The 16,373-nt window shown below is 33.8% G+C and overlaps 1 protein-coding gene across 2 annotated transcripts in view; it reads right to left on the minus strand.

Moving 5' to 3' along the window:
• The window catches only part of LOC125055372 (Down syndrome cell adhesion molecule-like protein Dscam2), a 49,106-nt gene that overhangs the window by 13,351 nt on the left and 19,382 nt on the right, over positions 1–16,373 (minus strand). For both annotated transcript variants that reach the window (XM_047657810.1, XM_047657809.1), the window contains exons 5-20: positions 15,856–15,984; positions 15,250–15,355; positions 13,218–13,422; positions 12,137–12,356; positions 11,460–11,607; positions 10,786–10,952; positions 10,353–10,443; positions 9,736–9,914; positions 7,312–7,457; positions 6,941–7,076; positions 6,349–6,468; positions 5,487–5,672; positions 4,583–4,727; positions 2,866–3,023; positions 2,004–2,238; positions 1,355–1,494 (exon numbers count right to left, since the gene is read on the minus strand). In XM_047657810.1, the coding sequence (XP_047513766.1) occupies positions 1,355–1,494; positions 2,004–2,238; positions 2,866–3,023; positions 4,583–4,727; positions 5,487–5,672; positions 6,349–6,468; positions 6,941–7,076; positions 7,312–7,457; positions 9,736–9,914; positions 10,353–10,443; positions 10,786–10,952; positions 11,460–11,607; positions 12,137–12,356; positions 13,218–13,422; positions 15,250–15,355; positions 15,856–15,984 (2,511 nt within the window). The remainder of the gene's footprint in view (positions 1–1,354; positions 1,495–2,003; positions 2,239–2,865; positions 3,024–4,582; positions 4,728–5,486; positions 5,673–6,348; positions 6,469–6,940; positions 7,077–7,311; positions 7,458–9,735; positions 9,915–10,352; positions 10,444–10,785; positions 10,953–11,459; positions 11,608–12,136; positions 12,357–13,217; positions 13,423–15,249; positions 15,356–15,855; positions 15,985–16,373) is intronic.

Here is a 16,373-nt window from a genome sequence, read left to right on the forward strand (position 1 = left end):
TATATTTTTATCACTTATTGGTCCCATATTTTATGAATATGATTTTAGGTGAAGATGTTTATTAAATGAAAGATATATAACATTAATTCTCAATTTTAGGTATAGACTATAAACTCCTTTAATGTCTCCAAAACAAAAACATTACGGATTTTTATTGAAAAACGAATGAGACGGTCTTTTGAAATATGAACATAAAAAACAAATACACTCTCTTGCAAATACATCGCATTCAAAATAATACCTTTGACTTCTTAACGGTCGTCGTCAAGGTTAATAAATATTTATTAAATAAATCCATAGCAAAGAATACGCTATTTGGTATTTAAAGATAAATATTGTTCTTGGTAATTTTAAAGAGAAAAACGCCCATTCAGGCCGAGCTACGCTCCCCAAAACAGCCCGACCTGAAAAGGCCCTTAAGGCCAACAGCGAGATTCCTTTAAAAACAAAATTGGTAATTTTTAATATATTCACTTATGTAAAGATTTTTTATTTGTAATCATATAGTATAACTGTAACAAAAATACAGTATTACTAACCGCGGGAAAATTTTACATTGTTTTTTAAATATTTCGGAAACGTTTCGTTTTTATAATATTAGTATGGCAAACTAAGATTATAATTAATACAATTGTGACGTTATTGATAGAATTAACTGTCAACACAGTTGACAGTTCTCTATCTCACCGGCGTGGAAAAAAAATACTAGTACTTTGAATTTTCTCAAAATTACGAATGATAAAACATCAATTATTTTTTAATTTATATTCCACGGAGAAGCCGCCAGTTGTTCTATAAAAATATACAAAATCCCATTTCCAACTGAAGAGGCCAGAGGCTTCAATCATTGTATACTTTAGTGCCCGTCTAAGCTTCCCACTTGTTGGCGTCAAAGAAAAATAAAACCGTTCCAAATCTGTTTACTTTTATCTTGACTAGCAAATGGTGATATAAATCGGAGAAAAGGTTTCACAAAGAAAACGTTTTTCGGTGAAATATTAGCGATTTTATGTATATTTGAAGCGTTTTTTATTGAATTAAACGTTATAATGATTTTCTATAAAATACATTTTCACGGTCTGTTAAACAGAAGACCATTTAAAAGGCGGGCGGATATTCAATATAAATATATGGGTGTTATTAAAAAATTCCATTAGGAAGATAACATTTTTAAAGCTAAATTTCTAGTGATCTTTTCTTACAATTTCTTTACTTTAGTAAAAATTTATTTTATTAATATTATTATACAAATGTTTATTATTATGTTAATTATCTAAAACTTCATACCACGATGTACATCGGTGACGTGTATTGTCCGTAGCTCTACTACGGCGTAGCGCTAAGCTCTACATACCTTCCTCTCTAGTAGTAAATTGTAGAGGTGTTGTGAACGGGGAAGCTCCGACATCGTTGTGGGCGGCTATTCGTAGCACGTAGCGAGTATCAGGATATAATCCGGACACTAATGCCCCTGCCCGACTCGGCCCTTCTGACCTGAGTACGATGTGGTGCTTAAGTTTATATTTTCAGAATGACGTGCTAAACAGGTATATATTTTACTAGCTGATCCGGCAAACGTCGTTTCGCCATGTATATCATATATAATAAAAAAATAGAGGTTGATCGTAGAGGGGTGAAAGTTAGGGGTTGTATGTATTTTTTAATGTTGTATCATAAAAAAATAGAAATAAAAATTTAGGGGTGGACTACCCTTAACATCTGGCGGGCTGATTTGAGAATCTAAACCATTCCCAGATCCCCTTGAAGACACACAAAAAATTTCATCAAAATTGGTCCAGTCGTTTAGGAGGAGTTCAGTCACATACACACGCACACAAGAAATATATATATTAAGATAAGTAAGTTGTTATTGTTATTTAGTTAAAATAAAAAAACAGCCTATTTTGGAAACTATTTAAATACCATTATACATACTATGACATAAATATACGGAATTGAAATCCGTAGGTCATTAACATATTCATAAGCTTGAGCAAACTTACGCGACATGAAGTAAATCCGAATTAGCCAGCGTTATGTTGAGGACTTCGAGTGAGTCCCACGTTTCAAGAGCGGGAAGCGGAGCGTTCAGCGGAGCATTTGTGAGGTCGCGCGCGAGGGAACGGTACTGAAGTGAATAATGAGATACTATGGCTCCACGCGTCACGCGCCATGTTATGCGGGCCTTTCTCGACCACACCTCTGATATGCGGACTTCTTCGGGAACGCTTGGACGTTCTTGGGACAAAAAATTAACCAGTTAAAATGTTTGGCGTTAAGTTTAATGTGAAATAAAAATTTTGCGTAGTGTTGGTCGAAAAATTGCTTGTGAAATAAAACTATGTGCTTAATAGTTATTAAAAAAACTTTAGAGGTGTCAAGGGACACCCGGATGGAACGAAATTCCTTTCGATTAATTTATATGTTAATTGGTATCATAACAGTATGATAGATTTTCTCGACACCAATCTTACGACGAAAAAAAAAGCCAACATCACGAGGTGTTCTCAGGCGGTCACCCATCCAAGTACTGACCTCGCCCGACGTTGCTTAACTTCGGTGATCGGACGAGAACCGGTGTATTACAATAGCAAATAGCAAAAAAGTGTCGTGACAACTTTTCGTAAGAATTTTCCGTCTAGCCCCCTTTCACAACGCGCGATAAGGAACTTCGTTCCAAAAATCGGTTAATTATGTTTTAATACTCCGTCTAATAAAGGTTTAACTAGTTAAGGTAACATCGTATTTGGCTGAATCTCTAAATATTATTTATCGAAAAATTTACAATATTGCAAAGTAACATTTCACTGTTAATTAACGTTTGTGAGTACCGATAATACAATATGTTTATTGTTAAGGCTGTACCTTTTACAAATAGCCTGAAGACCAGTTCATCGGTCCCATACAAGTTCCTGGCGAGGCATCGGTAGTCTCCTGCGTGTTCAGGCCCAGCATGAGTGATTGTTATCTCAGACATCATTGCACCGTTACCCAAATCGCGCATCTCTACGCCTCCTGAACCACTGACACAAACAACGTTTATTCTTTATTAACGTTATATTTAAAAAGGAGGAAGTTGTCAGATCTATTTCATTTTAACAACAAATAATACTTGGCCACTACTAGACTGGTTGGTAGTTGTAAGTCTTCTGAGAGCAAATTCTTCTGTCCTTCTATTATAAAGGAAGCCTCTTTTGTACCCTCCTTAAAAATGCTCGTACAAATATACATACTACTAAATGACTACTAAATTAAGTTTGGTAGTAACTAAATAAATACTAGTGTTGGCCTAGGGGCTTTAGCGTGTGAATCTCAAGCCTGTGGTCGTGAGTTTGAATCACGGCTATGCACCATTAGATATTTATTTCTATTTGCGCGATTAACATTTGATTTACGGTAACCGCAAACATTGTAAGCCAAAACCGGCAAGTTTGAAAATAGCAAAAATTTACGACTTTAGTCTGGCACAAAAGGCTGATTAGTTACTGTTCTAAAAAAAGATCAAAGAAGCGAATGCATCATGTAGCCAAAGAGTTGTAGCAACGCGCTACAACCAATATAGGCGCCCATGGATAGTTATAATTAGCAAATAAATAAAATCCAAATGTTTATTAGCAAAGTATATTTACGTCTAACGTAAACTAAAACGTATTAAAATACCATTAATGTTGACAGAAAGAAAGATGTTTAAAAAATATTGCGTTTAGTTATTAATTGTGTTACAGCAAACTATCTAAAATAGTTCAAAGGCAAAGTACGCTTAGATAATGTTATTAAACGTAGGTAAAGTACTAGGAGTTGCACCTGCGTCTCACTTAAATTTTCAAAGCTTCGGCCGTTAGGTTAGGTAGAAATTAGGTCATATCCGTCGCCTGACACTAACCCTCTTAACCACAGAATTCATCACTAGTATACCGGCTTTAAACTATATTTAAACCTAAGCTAGTACTTTACGTAGAATATACTAAGGTTGATAACAATATGATCATCAAAAACCAAACTAAATACATTATAACAAAATAACCTTGTGTATGATAACACAACACAATTTTTTGTATTTATAATTATTTACAGAAACTGAACTTGCATGAAAATTGTGTATTCACAATTCCAAAATTACTCGCAAAGAGACAACAAACAACCTAGGTACTTATAATTTTAACGTTTAGCGTTTTTTACTCTAAAATCTATCTATCTTTATTTATAATTGTAATATCTCTAGGAAAGAAAAAGGACAAAAATAATCGTATCGTAAAAAAATTAATTTCATTGAAGGGTAATCATACCCGAGTGGTTTAAAATATAAGTTTAACACGTGCTCCTAGATTACATACTTAGTGAATCAATCATTACTTCAGTTATACAAAATGTAAGTTGATAAATGTATTTTTTTTATTTACGTCTTTTCCTACAAATTTCCTAAAATCTCGAATTCTGTATAACAACAAAATAAAATATAACATAGTACACTTTTTTTTAAAAAGATCTCTATATGATAGGTCTGTGTCTCTGTATTAGGATCTTTCTATTTAATCCTGAAACATTTACTATTTAATACATAAGTACAATATAAGATTCTTACTGCAAAGCAAGTGGTCGGGAATCGTGTGTCCAATGTACGTGGATCTCAGGCTCCCCTCTGACACTACACGTGAGTCTCGCTGGAGTACCACGTACCACCCACTGTGTCTCCCCAGTCCCACTGCCTCGGCTTAGCTTGGGTGGTTCTGTAATATTAAGCTATTAAGACCAGCCGATACATTTCTGCATCTATTGGAATAAATTTGTTTAAGACAAGTGGTTTATCTTTGTGTCAGCAAACAGGATAGATATTTAAAGAAGAAACTTTTTAACCTATTAAAGTTATGTATTTTTATAAATTTACAACATTTTAACATTATTTTAATTATGTTAAATATTGAGCCATTTTTGCCAAAACCCTCCATCTTTTAGTCGATACCAACTCCGGGGAAATAAATACAGATAATGCAACTTTCTCTACAGCTGTGATACTTTTTGAAATAAATAGTTGTAAATTCATAAAAATACATAACTTTAATCCGGTTAAAAAGTTTTTTCTTTAAATGTGTAAAGGTTATGTCAATCAAAGACAATACTAGGATATATATTGTTTTTCTGGGAATAGAACCAGATTATACTCAATGTATTAGCCATTGCATTATATAGGCCGCAAATACTAAACATATTTATTACAAGAATTGAATTATAATATATATATTTGAACCTTTATAATAAAAACAAAACAAATAGGTCAAGGAAGGATGCTGAAAATAAAATATTATGAGCTGAATCTCCGTCAAAAATGTACTAAATATATCCCAAAATAAAACTATTTACACTATATCTTTTCCAGGCTTCAACAAATGATGGCATGATACAGTGAATATCTGGATTTAATTTAATATAATATTAGTAACATTAAAAGCAGTTGGGTTATTAACTATTCGTGCGCATGTAACATATACCTCTAACGTCCAAAAAGAACACATGATGAAGAAAAGAATGCTGGACTCTGGCTGTACACCTGTACCACCCCTCGTGGTCTGGAGTTGCAGCACGTAGCCACACCGTACCATCCGAGAGAATGGATCCTTCACTAAGCTCACTAGTTTCTGACTGACCCCATAGGATGTGACGCCAGTTTTCGCTATCTACATAAAAAAAACCAAATATTCATTAGTTTCTAATTAACGCCACGAGTCGTAGGTGGTTCTGGGGATATTATTTGTTAACCGTATATTAATTGAACTAAATATATGACTTCTAACAAATCGTTATTGTACCTGAATACAATTTTGAATACATAACAGGGGCTAAATTTCTTAATTAAAAAAAATCCTAGACTTTGTTTATTATTTGGTGCTTAATATAAAATATGAAGTACATTCATAAGAACATCAGGAACACAATTAAAATTTTCTCTTAATTTTTTATCACAACAAAAAAAAATTGTGCGTGTACTAGGTGTACACACGTAAGAAGTGAAACTTCTTTATGATCTTATTTTTCGAAAAATGATCTACTATATGCAACTTTACAGAAATTGGTTAAATAAAGTTAAATTAGATATAGTTTAACAAAAGGCTTTTAATATCACAGACTTGAATACAAATAATACAATTATTTCATTTTACCTTATTACCACTAAGATTATTACAGAATTTCATAAATTGTAATAGAATTTTTAGTATCATTGTTATCGTTATTATACATTTTTGTTATTAATGGTTTAGAAGCTCTTTGAATCAACCCTAGTAGGGACAAGAAAAAGACGAGCGTAACGGTCATTTACACGCACATTTTTTATTTTTTTTATATAGAACATACCAGTAGAAAACTCCCAAGATATTCTCGGCTGGGGTTGTCCCTTGGCGGAGCATGGTAGAAGAACAGCTGCTCCTGCCGATACTGAAGTGTTCTGTGCACGCCACACCCACAACGGTGCCTCTGTAGCGAAACTGTTTCGTTTATCATCTCATTCTTATTTTGAATTTTAGTTTTACATGCCTTTCTGTGAGTATTAAGAATTGGGTCAATCTCGGTTTTAACAAATGGAGCTTTTTGCTTTTGCGATCTCTGCGAATAAAAGAATAGCGCGGCAACGGAGTTATATCCTGTACTGTACCTAACCTTTTTTGGCTTATTCTACTTCGTCACTGTAGAAACTTTCACAGTTCCATTTTTGAAAAATTGGTTTCCGGTGCTTGCGGTTATAAATTAAATCACATTATAAATTGCTGTCTATTCGAACGGATATAAACAGGAATTACCTTTATTACGAAACAAAAAAAAATAACGTTTAAAATTATTTTCAGTAATTTCTGTAATATCTATTTTAAAGTGTACTTGAATGGACGAAAGACAATCTCTACATTAAAAATAAGATGAAGTATAAATAATATTACGTATTATTAAATACCTTTGACGACTAAAGCAGCCGAGTGACTAACAGTGCCAAAGTCATTGGTGGCCCGACATGAGTATTCTCCACTGTGCATTGAGTTTAAATCTTGTATCACCAATATCGTGAAAAAATCCATGTTTTTCTGTTCAACCTTTAAACGAATATGTAATTACGTGTTTTATTAATGTGTAAATTTATTTAACTATATTTAAACAAAAGCTTTTTTTTGTAAGCTGGGAAATTACCATTTTTAATATAGTAGTTAGTGTATTTTTTAATTTTTTCAATACAGTAAAGATACAAAGACAATTTTTCTACTGACTTGAAAAAAATATGACAAAGCAAAAAAATAATTTTTAAATAATTTAATAAATTATATAACCTACTTTCAGAACAGAAGGGATAGGTAAATTATCTTTATGCCACGAAAATTGGATTGGTTTATCTCCTGATACTAGGCTGCACGTCGCTTGTGTGCTTCCTCCAACTTCTAATTCTTCAGGAAATTGAAACGGAACTATTTTCGGTGGCTCTGTTAAACAATGAATTAATCGTCATACTTATAGTACCTTCATATTTCTTGTGGGGTATAGAAATATGATGGATATGGGGGCTGGTGAGATGGAAACGCGAGTATATACCTATAATTACGTAGTTGGTCCCAAAGTTCTGTCAATGTCACATTATTTTTAAATTTTGAACATGATATTATAAAAATAATATTTCATTATATTTTTGAATGTTTGACTATTGTTTTAAAACAAAAAACAATCACTTTCCGTAATTTTTCACGATGGAGTGGACATTGAAAGAAAACCGAATAGCTGTTATTGCGTTGTACCGCTGTACACACTCGCCGAGTACCATTTTCAAGTTGCTCAAAAATTTAAATATAACGCTTAGGTTTGTGTACCGTACTATTGATAGGTACAATGAAGTTTCCAGTGTTGAGGACAAGAGAAGAACTGGCCGGCCACGCTCCGCAAGAACACCAGCAGTAATCAATGCTATCAAGGCGCGGATGGCAAGAAATCCTGTCCAAAAAACAGAAATTGATGACTTGGCAGATGGGTGTCAATAGGAAAATAGTAAAACAGCTTTTAAATGAAGATCTTGGCCTACGAGCATTAAAAAAAAGAGTGGGCACTTACTTAATGCTCGTCTAAAAGCAATAAGGCTTAAGAGATCGCAGGTGTTGTTAAAGCGGTACGCGAAAAACCGACACCGTGATATCTTCTTTAAAAAATTTTTCGATATTGAAGACAAGTACAATAAACAGAATGATAGAGTGTATGTCAGGAGTTCTGAAGAAGCTGGAAATAAAGTTCCGAGGGTGCAACATGGACATCATCCATCATCAGTAATGGTCTGATTGGAAGTGTCCTATTACGGGCCAACTGACGTTCATTTTTGCGAAAAGGGGGTCAAAACCAGTGCAAAAGTGTACCAAGAGACGGTTTTGGATCGGCTTGTCAAAGACCTGCCCAGCATGCTATTTGCGGGACATCACTTCGTGTTCCAGCAGGATTTTGCGCCTTCACACACAGTCAAGTCCACTCAAGCCTGGTTTGAGCGTCAAAACATCGACTTAATTAGACATGTGGATTGGCCTTCCTCCAGTCCGGACCTTAATCCTTTGGACTATAAAATTTTCATATTTGGCAGGTCTTAGAGAGGAAGGTCTGTGCTATACCACATAAAAATTTGGAGAGTCTAACGTCATATTTAAATAAATCAGTCACTGAAATCGACATGAATATGGTGCGTGCTGCGATAGACGACTGGCCGCGGGGCTTAAGGGCCAGTATTAAAAATAAGGGAGGTCATTTCTATTCCTTAATTAATGTACTATAAATTGATATATCACTCATTAAAAACTGATAAGTACATACTTTTGTTTTTATCATTATTTCCATTTATGACAGAACTTTGGGACCGACTACGTATAGTGTCACTCAAACAACTTTTACACAATGATACTAAAATTCTGGGGTTAAATATATTTTGTGTTCCTATATCCGCCATATTTTTTTCATATTGCAGTACAGTACTTCTACTAATATTAAACTATTTACAGTGCAACCTCGATATAACAAATCGGAGGGGAACAAGAAAATATTCGTTACATCAAGTAATTCGTTGAACTGAGATTTGTTATGTTGAGGTTAGATTGTTCTAAAATTCGTTATAAAGAGGTAAAAGAATAGTTTTTTAGAACACCTTTTACGTTTCTGAGCCATTTTAAGTTAAATCTTTAATAATAGTGACGAGCAGAGGTGTTTAGGTACATTACTTTCCATCAAAACAACAATGATTACTTTACAAACAAAAGCGTGTCGAAACATGTCGAGACATGAATCACATTATAAGATTAAGAGTTATATTATTGGTGGAAACTTTATATAAAGGTTTTGGGTTGGCAAAATTCGTTATAAAGAGTTTGTACGCAAAGAATGTTCGCAATGTAAAGGTATATTTTATATCGACTCTTTTGGACAATTCAAGGGGATTACGAAGAATTTGTTAAATCGAGGAAGTCGTTATATTGAGGTACGTTATATTAAGGTTGCACTGTATATACGTAATATTAAATATATAGTTCGATTATGACGAAACTTTGGGTATTTCAAAAGTACACATCATTATTATGGAGGATGAATTAAATAGCCGCATTTAGAAAAGTAAGAAAGAGAAGGTAGATTTGTGGATGACGATGATTCTGGATGACCTACCCACATAGAAAAATCATATATCGTCAGTTCTATTAAGAATTAAAATGTTATAAATGTAAAAAATATTAGTTTACTTACTATGCACTTCGATTCGAACTGTCCGTCTAGCCAACTCCCCACTCTCCGCTCTGACCTCACATGTGTACCCTCCCCCGGTGGAACTTCTCACAGATGTCAATTTTAATAAACCTCGTTCATCACCGGATTGTATGGGTGACTCCACTATAGAGCCATCTTCACGTCTCCATATAACTTCTCTGATAAAATTATCAGCAATATAATATTATTATTTAGGTTTATTCACGAGGCCCAAAAAACAGAGTATTAATTTTTTTTGTTGCTGTATGTATACCTATATTATTTCAATATAAGTCACTACTTATTATACTAAATAATCTCTCTTTCTTTAATTCGAATCATTACCGATTATACCTTTCAATATATATGATGAAAGCAAAGTGAATTCGTTTTATTGCAAAGTGAAGTAAAATGTAAATGAAGCACTATCCATACTTCCGTATTATCGTTGAATATTATTTGTTTTTATTATGCAAACATCAAACAGAACAAGCTGTTGTTTTTAGTAGCTACTGTTATTACTGGGTACATATTAAGAGAGAAAAATGTATTATAGTATTAAAAAATTACATACTTGTACCTTGCTTATTATATAAAAGTTTTATTTATGTACTTACTTAATAGGATATCCTGAGTAAGGACAATTTAATGTTACGTCAGCTTCTACTTTAACGTGCATTGGTGGTAAATATCTTATATTTGGGGGACCTGTAACATGTCAATCGTATTATTTACGATCCATGTGTTAATGATATAATCACGTAAATCTAGAGAATTTGTAATATAATTTAGTTTTTGTTATTATAACGAACCTACTGCTGAAATGTTCGCGTGTCGCAAGTGTCATTTACCTTTCTTCTAAACGGGTCAGCATTCTTCAGTGTTAAAAACATAATATATTTTTATAATTCACGAGGTAAACGGGCGAGAAGCTCACCTAATATTAAGTGATACCATCGACCTTAGATAGTCATACTGCCAAAAGGCATTTTAAAAGCTTCTTAAGTATCAAATAAAACGTAATGTATAAAAATATTATAACTTGTTTACCAAAAACGTTAAGCCTTGCGTGGTGCGACTGCGACCCGCCAGAGTTTGTTGCATTACATCCATATCTCCCACCTTCATCGGCAGTCCTAATATTTATATTTAATGTTGATATGATACTCCCCTCCTCACTCCCAGGAAGTGACTCAGCTCTTGTATTTACTGTATATCTTAAATAGTAAGCCACAATTTAATTTATAAAGGAAAATGGCCTTGTTAATCTCAATACTCGATGATTTTTTAGATTTGTTAAGTTACAATTAGAAATATTAAAACATATTTAATCTTATAGAATCTTTAAATTATAATGAACTCATTGGTATGTTAAATAAGTTGTATTATAAGAACGATTTTATAGCAGTGTAGGCTTAGTGGCTTCAGTGTGCGACTCTCAATCCTGAGGTCGTAGGTTCGATCCTAAGCTGTTCAACAATGGACTTTCTTTCTACGCATTTAACATTTGGTCGAACAGTGAAGGAAAACATCATGAGGAAACCGACATGTCTTAGACCAAAAAACTCGACGGCGTGTGTCAGGCACATGTGGCTGATCACCTACTTGCATATAAGATTTATAAATGATCATGAAACAGATACAGAAAACCTAAAAAATTGGTTGTAGCGCCACTGATTAATTTTGTTTATTTTATAAGAACGATGTATATTTAAAATCATTACTTTTCAGGCGCTGATGGAAGCGGTCTGTCATCTAAAGTCCAGAATATTCTTGGTGGTGGTATACCAGTAGCGGCACATCTTAGAGCAATGCTTTGTCCAACACGAGTTATGGCCTCACTGAACGTCGTTACCAACCTTGGAGGTCTGTCTAAAACGTAGTTAATATATATTTACGGGAAACTATAGAAGGCCTCCGTGTGTGATTAAAAGTAAACAACTATATGAGTTTGGATTTATAGAATATATTACAGTATATAAAAAGAGTGGCGGAGAGTTTATTGCCAGTTCTTCTCTTCTGTTCTACGCCCTTGATTTGAGAACATTTGAACATGTAAAATTAGAAGCATTTAATGTTTATTTATTTTTTGACGTTCATAAGTGTTACCTACATTAATAAATGATTTTTGACTTTGACTTTGAATATATTTTTATTATAATTAATTTAGTTACGTTTAAATCAGTTGTAAACTATGTTAATTCTATTGTTCACTGCAAAAATAAACCTCATACAAAAACTATATTTAATAAAAAATAATATGTATCTAGTGGAGTTTTATCCCTAGTAAGCGATCAAGGAAACTTGAGTTACTATATACCTATTAAATTGTAAAATATTTTAATATAAAATCCCGTCGCCATACAAAGTCAAATGTAAAACGAATTTTGCAAAATATTACCAGCAATAATAAGTTCAGCTCCAGATACGGCTGAATCCGAGTGATCATATGCTGTGCATTGGTAAAGGCCAGCGTGGTGCGACCTTACTGGTCCCAAGGTAAGCTTGGCTTGTGGAGAATGCAAGGGTCTGCCTTCATGCTGCCAGCTTAGAGTAACCCCTCCACCTCTACCTCCGGATACCGAACAGTTAAAATGACCAGATCCTCCAGTACCTAACATCTGAAAATTGCCCGTTCTGTCCTTCTAACTATAGCTTTATATATCAATTATCATTCTTTAAAAATCGAAAAGTGGTGTTTATTACTATGAAATCGTACTACTAACTTAAGCTGCGTATAAATTAAGCGCGGCAAACCATCGAACATTGGCGCGTGCGGCGGCCGCGCTCTATGTTGCTCGAACATTGCCGCGCTCGAACGTGCCGCGGGTCGATCCGCTCGATGTCGGTTTTTGAGACCGCATCAAAGGAGCTTCAGTCGTTGGCTCGCGCGCAGTTGGGACGGTTATAGTTTTGGTGATTTGGCTCGCGCGGCGAATACGTAAAAAAGGGTGCGTGTACGTACTTACGCGCGTAAGAAGTTATACTTCTCTGGCATTATTAAAAATTGTTTTTGATTGCATTCATATAATTAATTACAATTAAATAATCAAAGACTGGAAAAGGAGTTATTATAGTCAATAACGTTCAGTTTACATTTGAAAAATTAAATAAATAAATATTTATTTTTATTTTATTTTTTTTACAAATTATATGGTGAATCACAATGAAAGCGGCAGCCGCCCGACCACGCGCGTCCATACTCGCAGGTTTACAAGAGTGAACTGGTCTGACTATCCGCCGCGGTCTGTTCGTGATGGATAGCCTGCCGTGCGCGGCAGTCACGTCCAACTAAATTTATATCTACATATTGGCTCGCGCGGCAAATGAAGGTCAACTCTGGTCGAACATTGGCTCGCGCGGCTGCCGCGCTTAATTTATACGCAGCTTAACACAAGACGAACAGGCGAATTCGGTACAATATACACTTTGTTTACTTATATTAAATAAAAATATTTTAATACTGAAGATATAATACTCACCAAAGGGTTTGGAGTGACAGTTACACTTAACCGCTCATGTACAACCAATCTCACAATAATACGTGGTGTGCTTTCAGTACCAGGTGAGCAGGCGTATCTGACCGCGTGATGTAGTCTCACATTAGGTAATATTAATGCCCCACTACGAACTATCCCTTCCCCTGACGCAGTCACCCAAACTCCACTAGCATCTTGTCGTTGCCAACTGTTATAAAAAAATTAAATACTTTGAATAAAGGGGCAAGCGTAGGCTTATACCGATAACAGGCGCTCATGAATCTCACAATAACAATGGCTTGCGAATGCGTCGACTTTAGTTGTGCTCTGACATAAAGATTATACCTAGTCCAGCCATAAGTCTCGTTACAAATGAAAATGCATTTGTTTTAATGAAGTAATGTAATATTGCACGCCTCGCAGTGCTCTACTCTCGACATGTCAAAAAACCCAGTCTTTCGAAACTTGAATGACTTTTTTCTCACTAATATAACACTTACAGGATAATATGAGTGCACTAAACTCGAGTTAAATAATCTATCAAGCACATACGGTATTTTTTATGAACAATTATTTTGTTTAACATAGTAAATAATAACATTAAAATCAATCATTCTTGGACGTCCGTCAGTCTGTGTTTATGGATCCATGTATGTGGCAGAGAAATTGGTCGAAAAATTTATCGTACCAGAATACTCTTTTTCTTATTATATAAAGTTATACCCTGGGCTGATTCCTAGTTAATATTAGCGTTCTAAGTACTGTCGTTTAATTATAATTTGTAAAAAACTAAAATACGAATTTTAGTATATTTTTTCTCACCTTAGAGTTATGGCGCCACTATATATTTTTTTATTATATTAATTATATTAAGTAAGTAGTAAGAAGTAAAAAAATAAAATGTAAACGAATGATTTTTTTTAAATGTGAATGACCGCTATGAGGCGTGCACTTTTGGATTTTCCAAACTATTATTTAAATTTATACCTACGTGTTTATTAAAGTCTCAGCAAAAAATAAAATAAATATTCTATTCGAAATGGCCACCTTTGGCCTTTAATCTGTTTGGCCACGAATCTATGGATTTACGCACTGTTTTCAAGGGAAATTTCGCCACTGCATGCTCCAAAGATTTTTTAAGAGACTTAATGTTACCGTGTCGTTTAGAGCAAGCCATGGTCCTCTAAAACTGACCATAGTTTGAAGTCTAAAGGGTTGTAGTCTGGGCTAGATGAGGGCCTTCAGCTTCAACTTTAACTTAAGGCCAAACTACTTATATATGACGTAACAAAACACTTTCACAGTCTTAAAAATCTTGGTTTAGAATATAAATCGCGGGTAGTATAAGCGTGCAACAATATCTTTAATTTAGTATCACTTTAGTAACTTGGAATTTAGATTTAAATTATATCATGTGTGCGTTTCTACCAATAGTACAATGTGTCGAAGTTTAATTCCGGTAACAAAGTCATTGTGCCTAAATACTGTCTTTGATATAATTCATGTTTATGTGTTTGCGGAGCGGATTTACTGTAGCAACATAATAATTTAAGTAGCTGCCCACACAAATTTGGCTTCGCCTTAATATGATTTTTTAATTAGCATACCTTTTTAGGAACTTTTTGCTATGTTACCCCATGGGGACTCTCGCTTTTCAGTATTAAAAACCTAAGTACTATAAAAGATAAAAACCTTCAGAGTTCAAGGAATAAATCAATAAAATTACTCGAATTGGTCCAGCCGTGTTCGAGTTTTGCGCATAGCAACGTATTTTGCGATTCATTTTTATTTATATAATTAATATTATTATTATATATATTTTATTTTAAGGATTTGTTGTACATTATGTGTATGCATTTTTGAGGAATCATGTTTTTTAAGTAGTATGACGTCACATCTTTTCGTTACTCAGTTTTATTTTCAACGCTTTAGTGTTTGGATATCGGTAGTCGGTCTCGTCGCCACTAACTGTTTTAAATTATGATATTTAGTTTAAAATAATGGTTTATAACCACAATAACCTAGAAATACTTACGTAATAGTAAATCTGTTGATATGTCGAAATACACACGGCAAAATGGCTGTATCACCAACGCGAGCTTCAATGGAATTTACTTCAACACTTTCCAACCAGCTGCTTTCTATTAAAAAAAATCTAATTAATAACACATTTTAATATCATAATAGTATTGACTTCTTTGAGTTTTACCCGGAACTTTTTTATGGTACTATTTGTATCTATTTTATCTTCAATATTAAAAAAAACGAGTTATAAATTAAGTTTAATAATTATATAGGTAACTAAGTATACAATAATAGATGATACTACGATGATTATATACATTATTAAGAGTCCCTTTAGGCAAGGTTCCGAAGATACTAGCAGCGTTCCGCCTTTGAATAGCTAGACTTATCTTTGTCCGAGGTAGCTGCCAGCTCTTCGGTCTCATGTGATGTTGACTAAGTTATGAATTTGGTTGTTACTAGCTTAGAAAACTGCATATCAATTTTATATCGAAAAGAAAACTCTGCTTGGTCTTAGTTATACGGATGCATTATGCTGCGTAAATTGAATGATTTTTAAAAATTTACTGTGAGGTTTTAGTGATCTTAATGAACACACGTAATAATTAATTCTTACCGTCTGTAGTTAGTTTTAATGTAGCACTGGGTGTGTCTACCGCAATACACGAATATTCTGCTTCTACGTCAGCCTGTGTCAAATCAGATCCTAATAACAATCCACCAGCACCTGATATCCATCTGGTATCTAAAAAGAATTTAAACACATAAACAATATTTTATTGCTAACGGTTATTTAGATTAGTGCCTGGATAGTTATATTCAAAACATTAGACTTTTATTTTACAATAATCTAATATAACATTTATTTAAATACCACCTTCCGTCTTTAGGCGAGCTGGTTTACACAAAACGCATTAAGTAAACTGTAACTGTTACTAAATGTAAAACATGTATTTTTGCACTTCTTGCCTTTCTTATGTAATTTAATACTTTTTTTTTCTCATAGTGGTTGCCTGGAAGAGATCGCTCGAAAGCGATAAGGCCGCCAGTTGCTCTCCTTTTTATTTAATTATGTCAATTGTACTATATTAATGTATATGCAACGAAGTGTTAATAAATAAAAAAAATAAAATA

The sequence above is a fragment of the Pieris napi genome, chromosome 13, assembly GCF_905475465.1.
Source record: "Pieris napi chromosome 13, ilPieNapi1.2, whole genome shotgun sequence".
Taxonomy (NCBI): Eukaryota; Metazoa; Arthropoda; class Insecta; order Lepidoptera; family Pieridae; genus Pieris; species Pieris napi.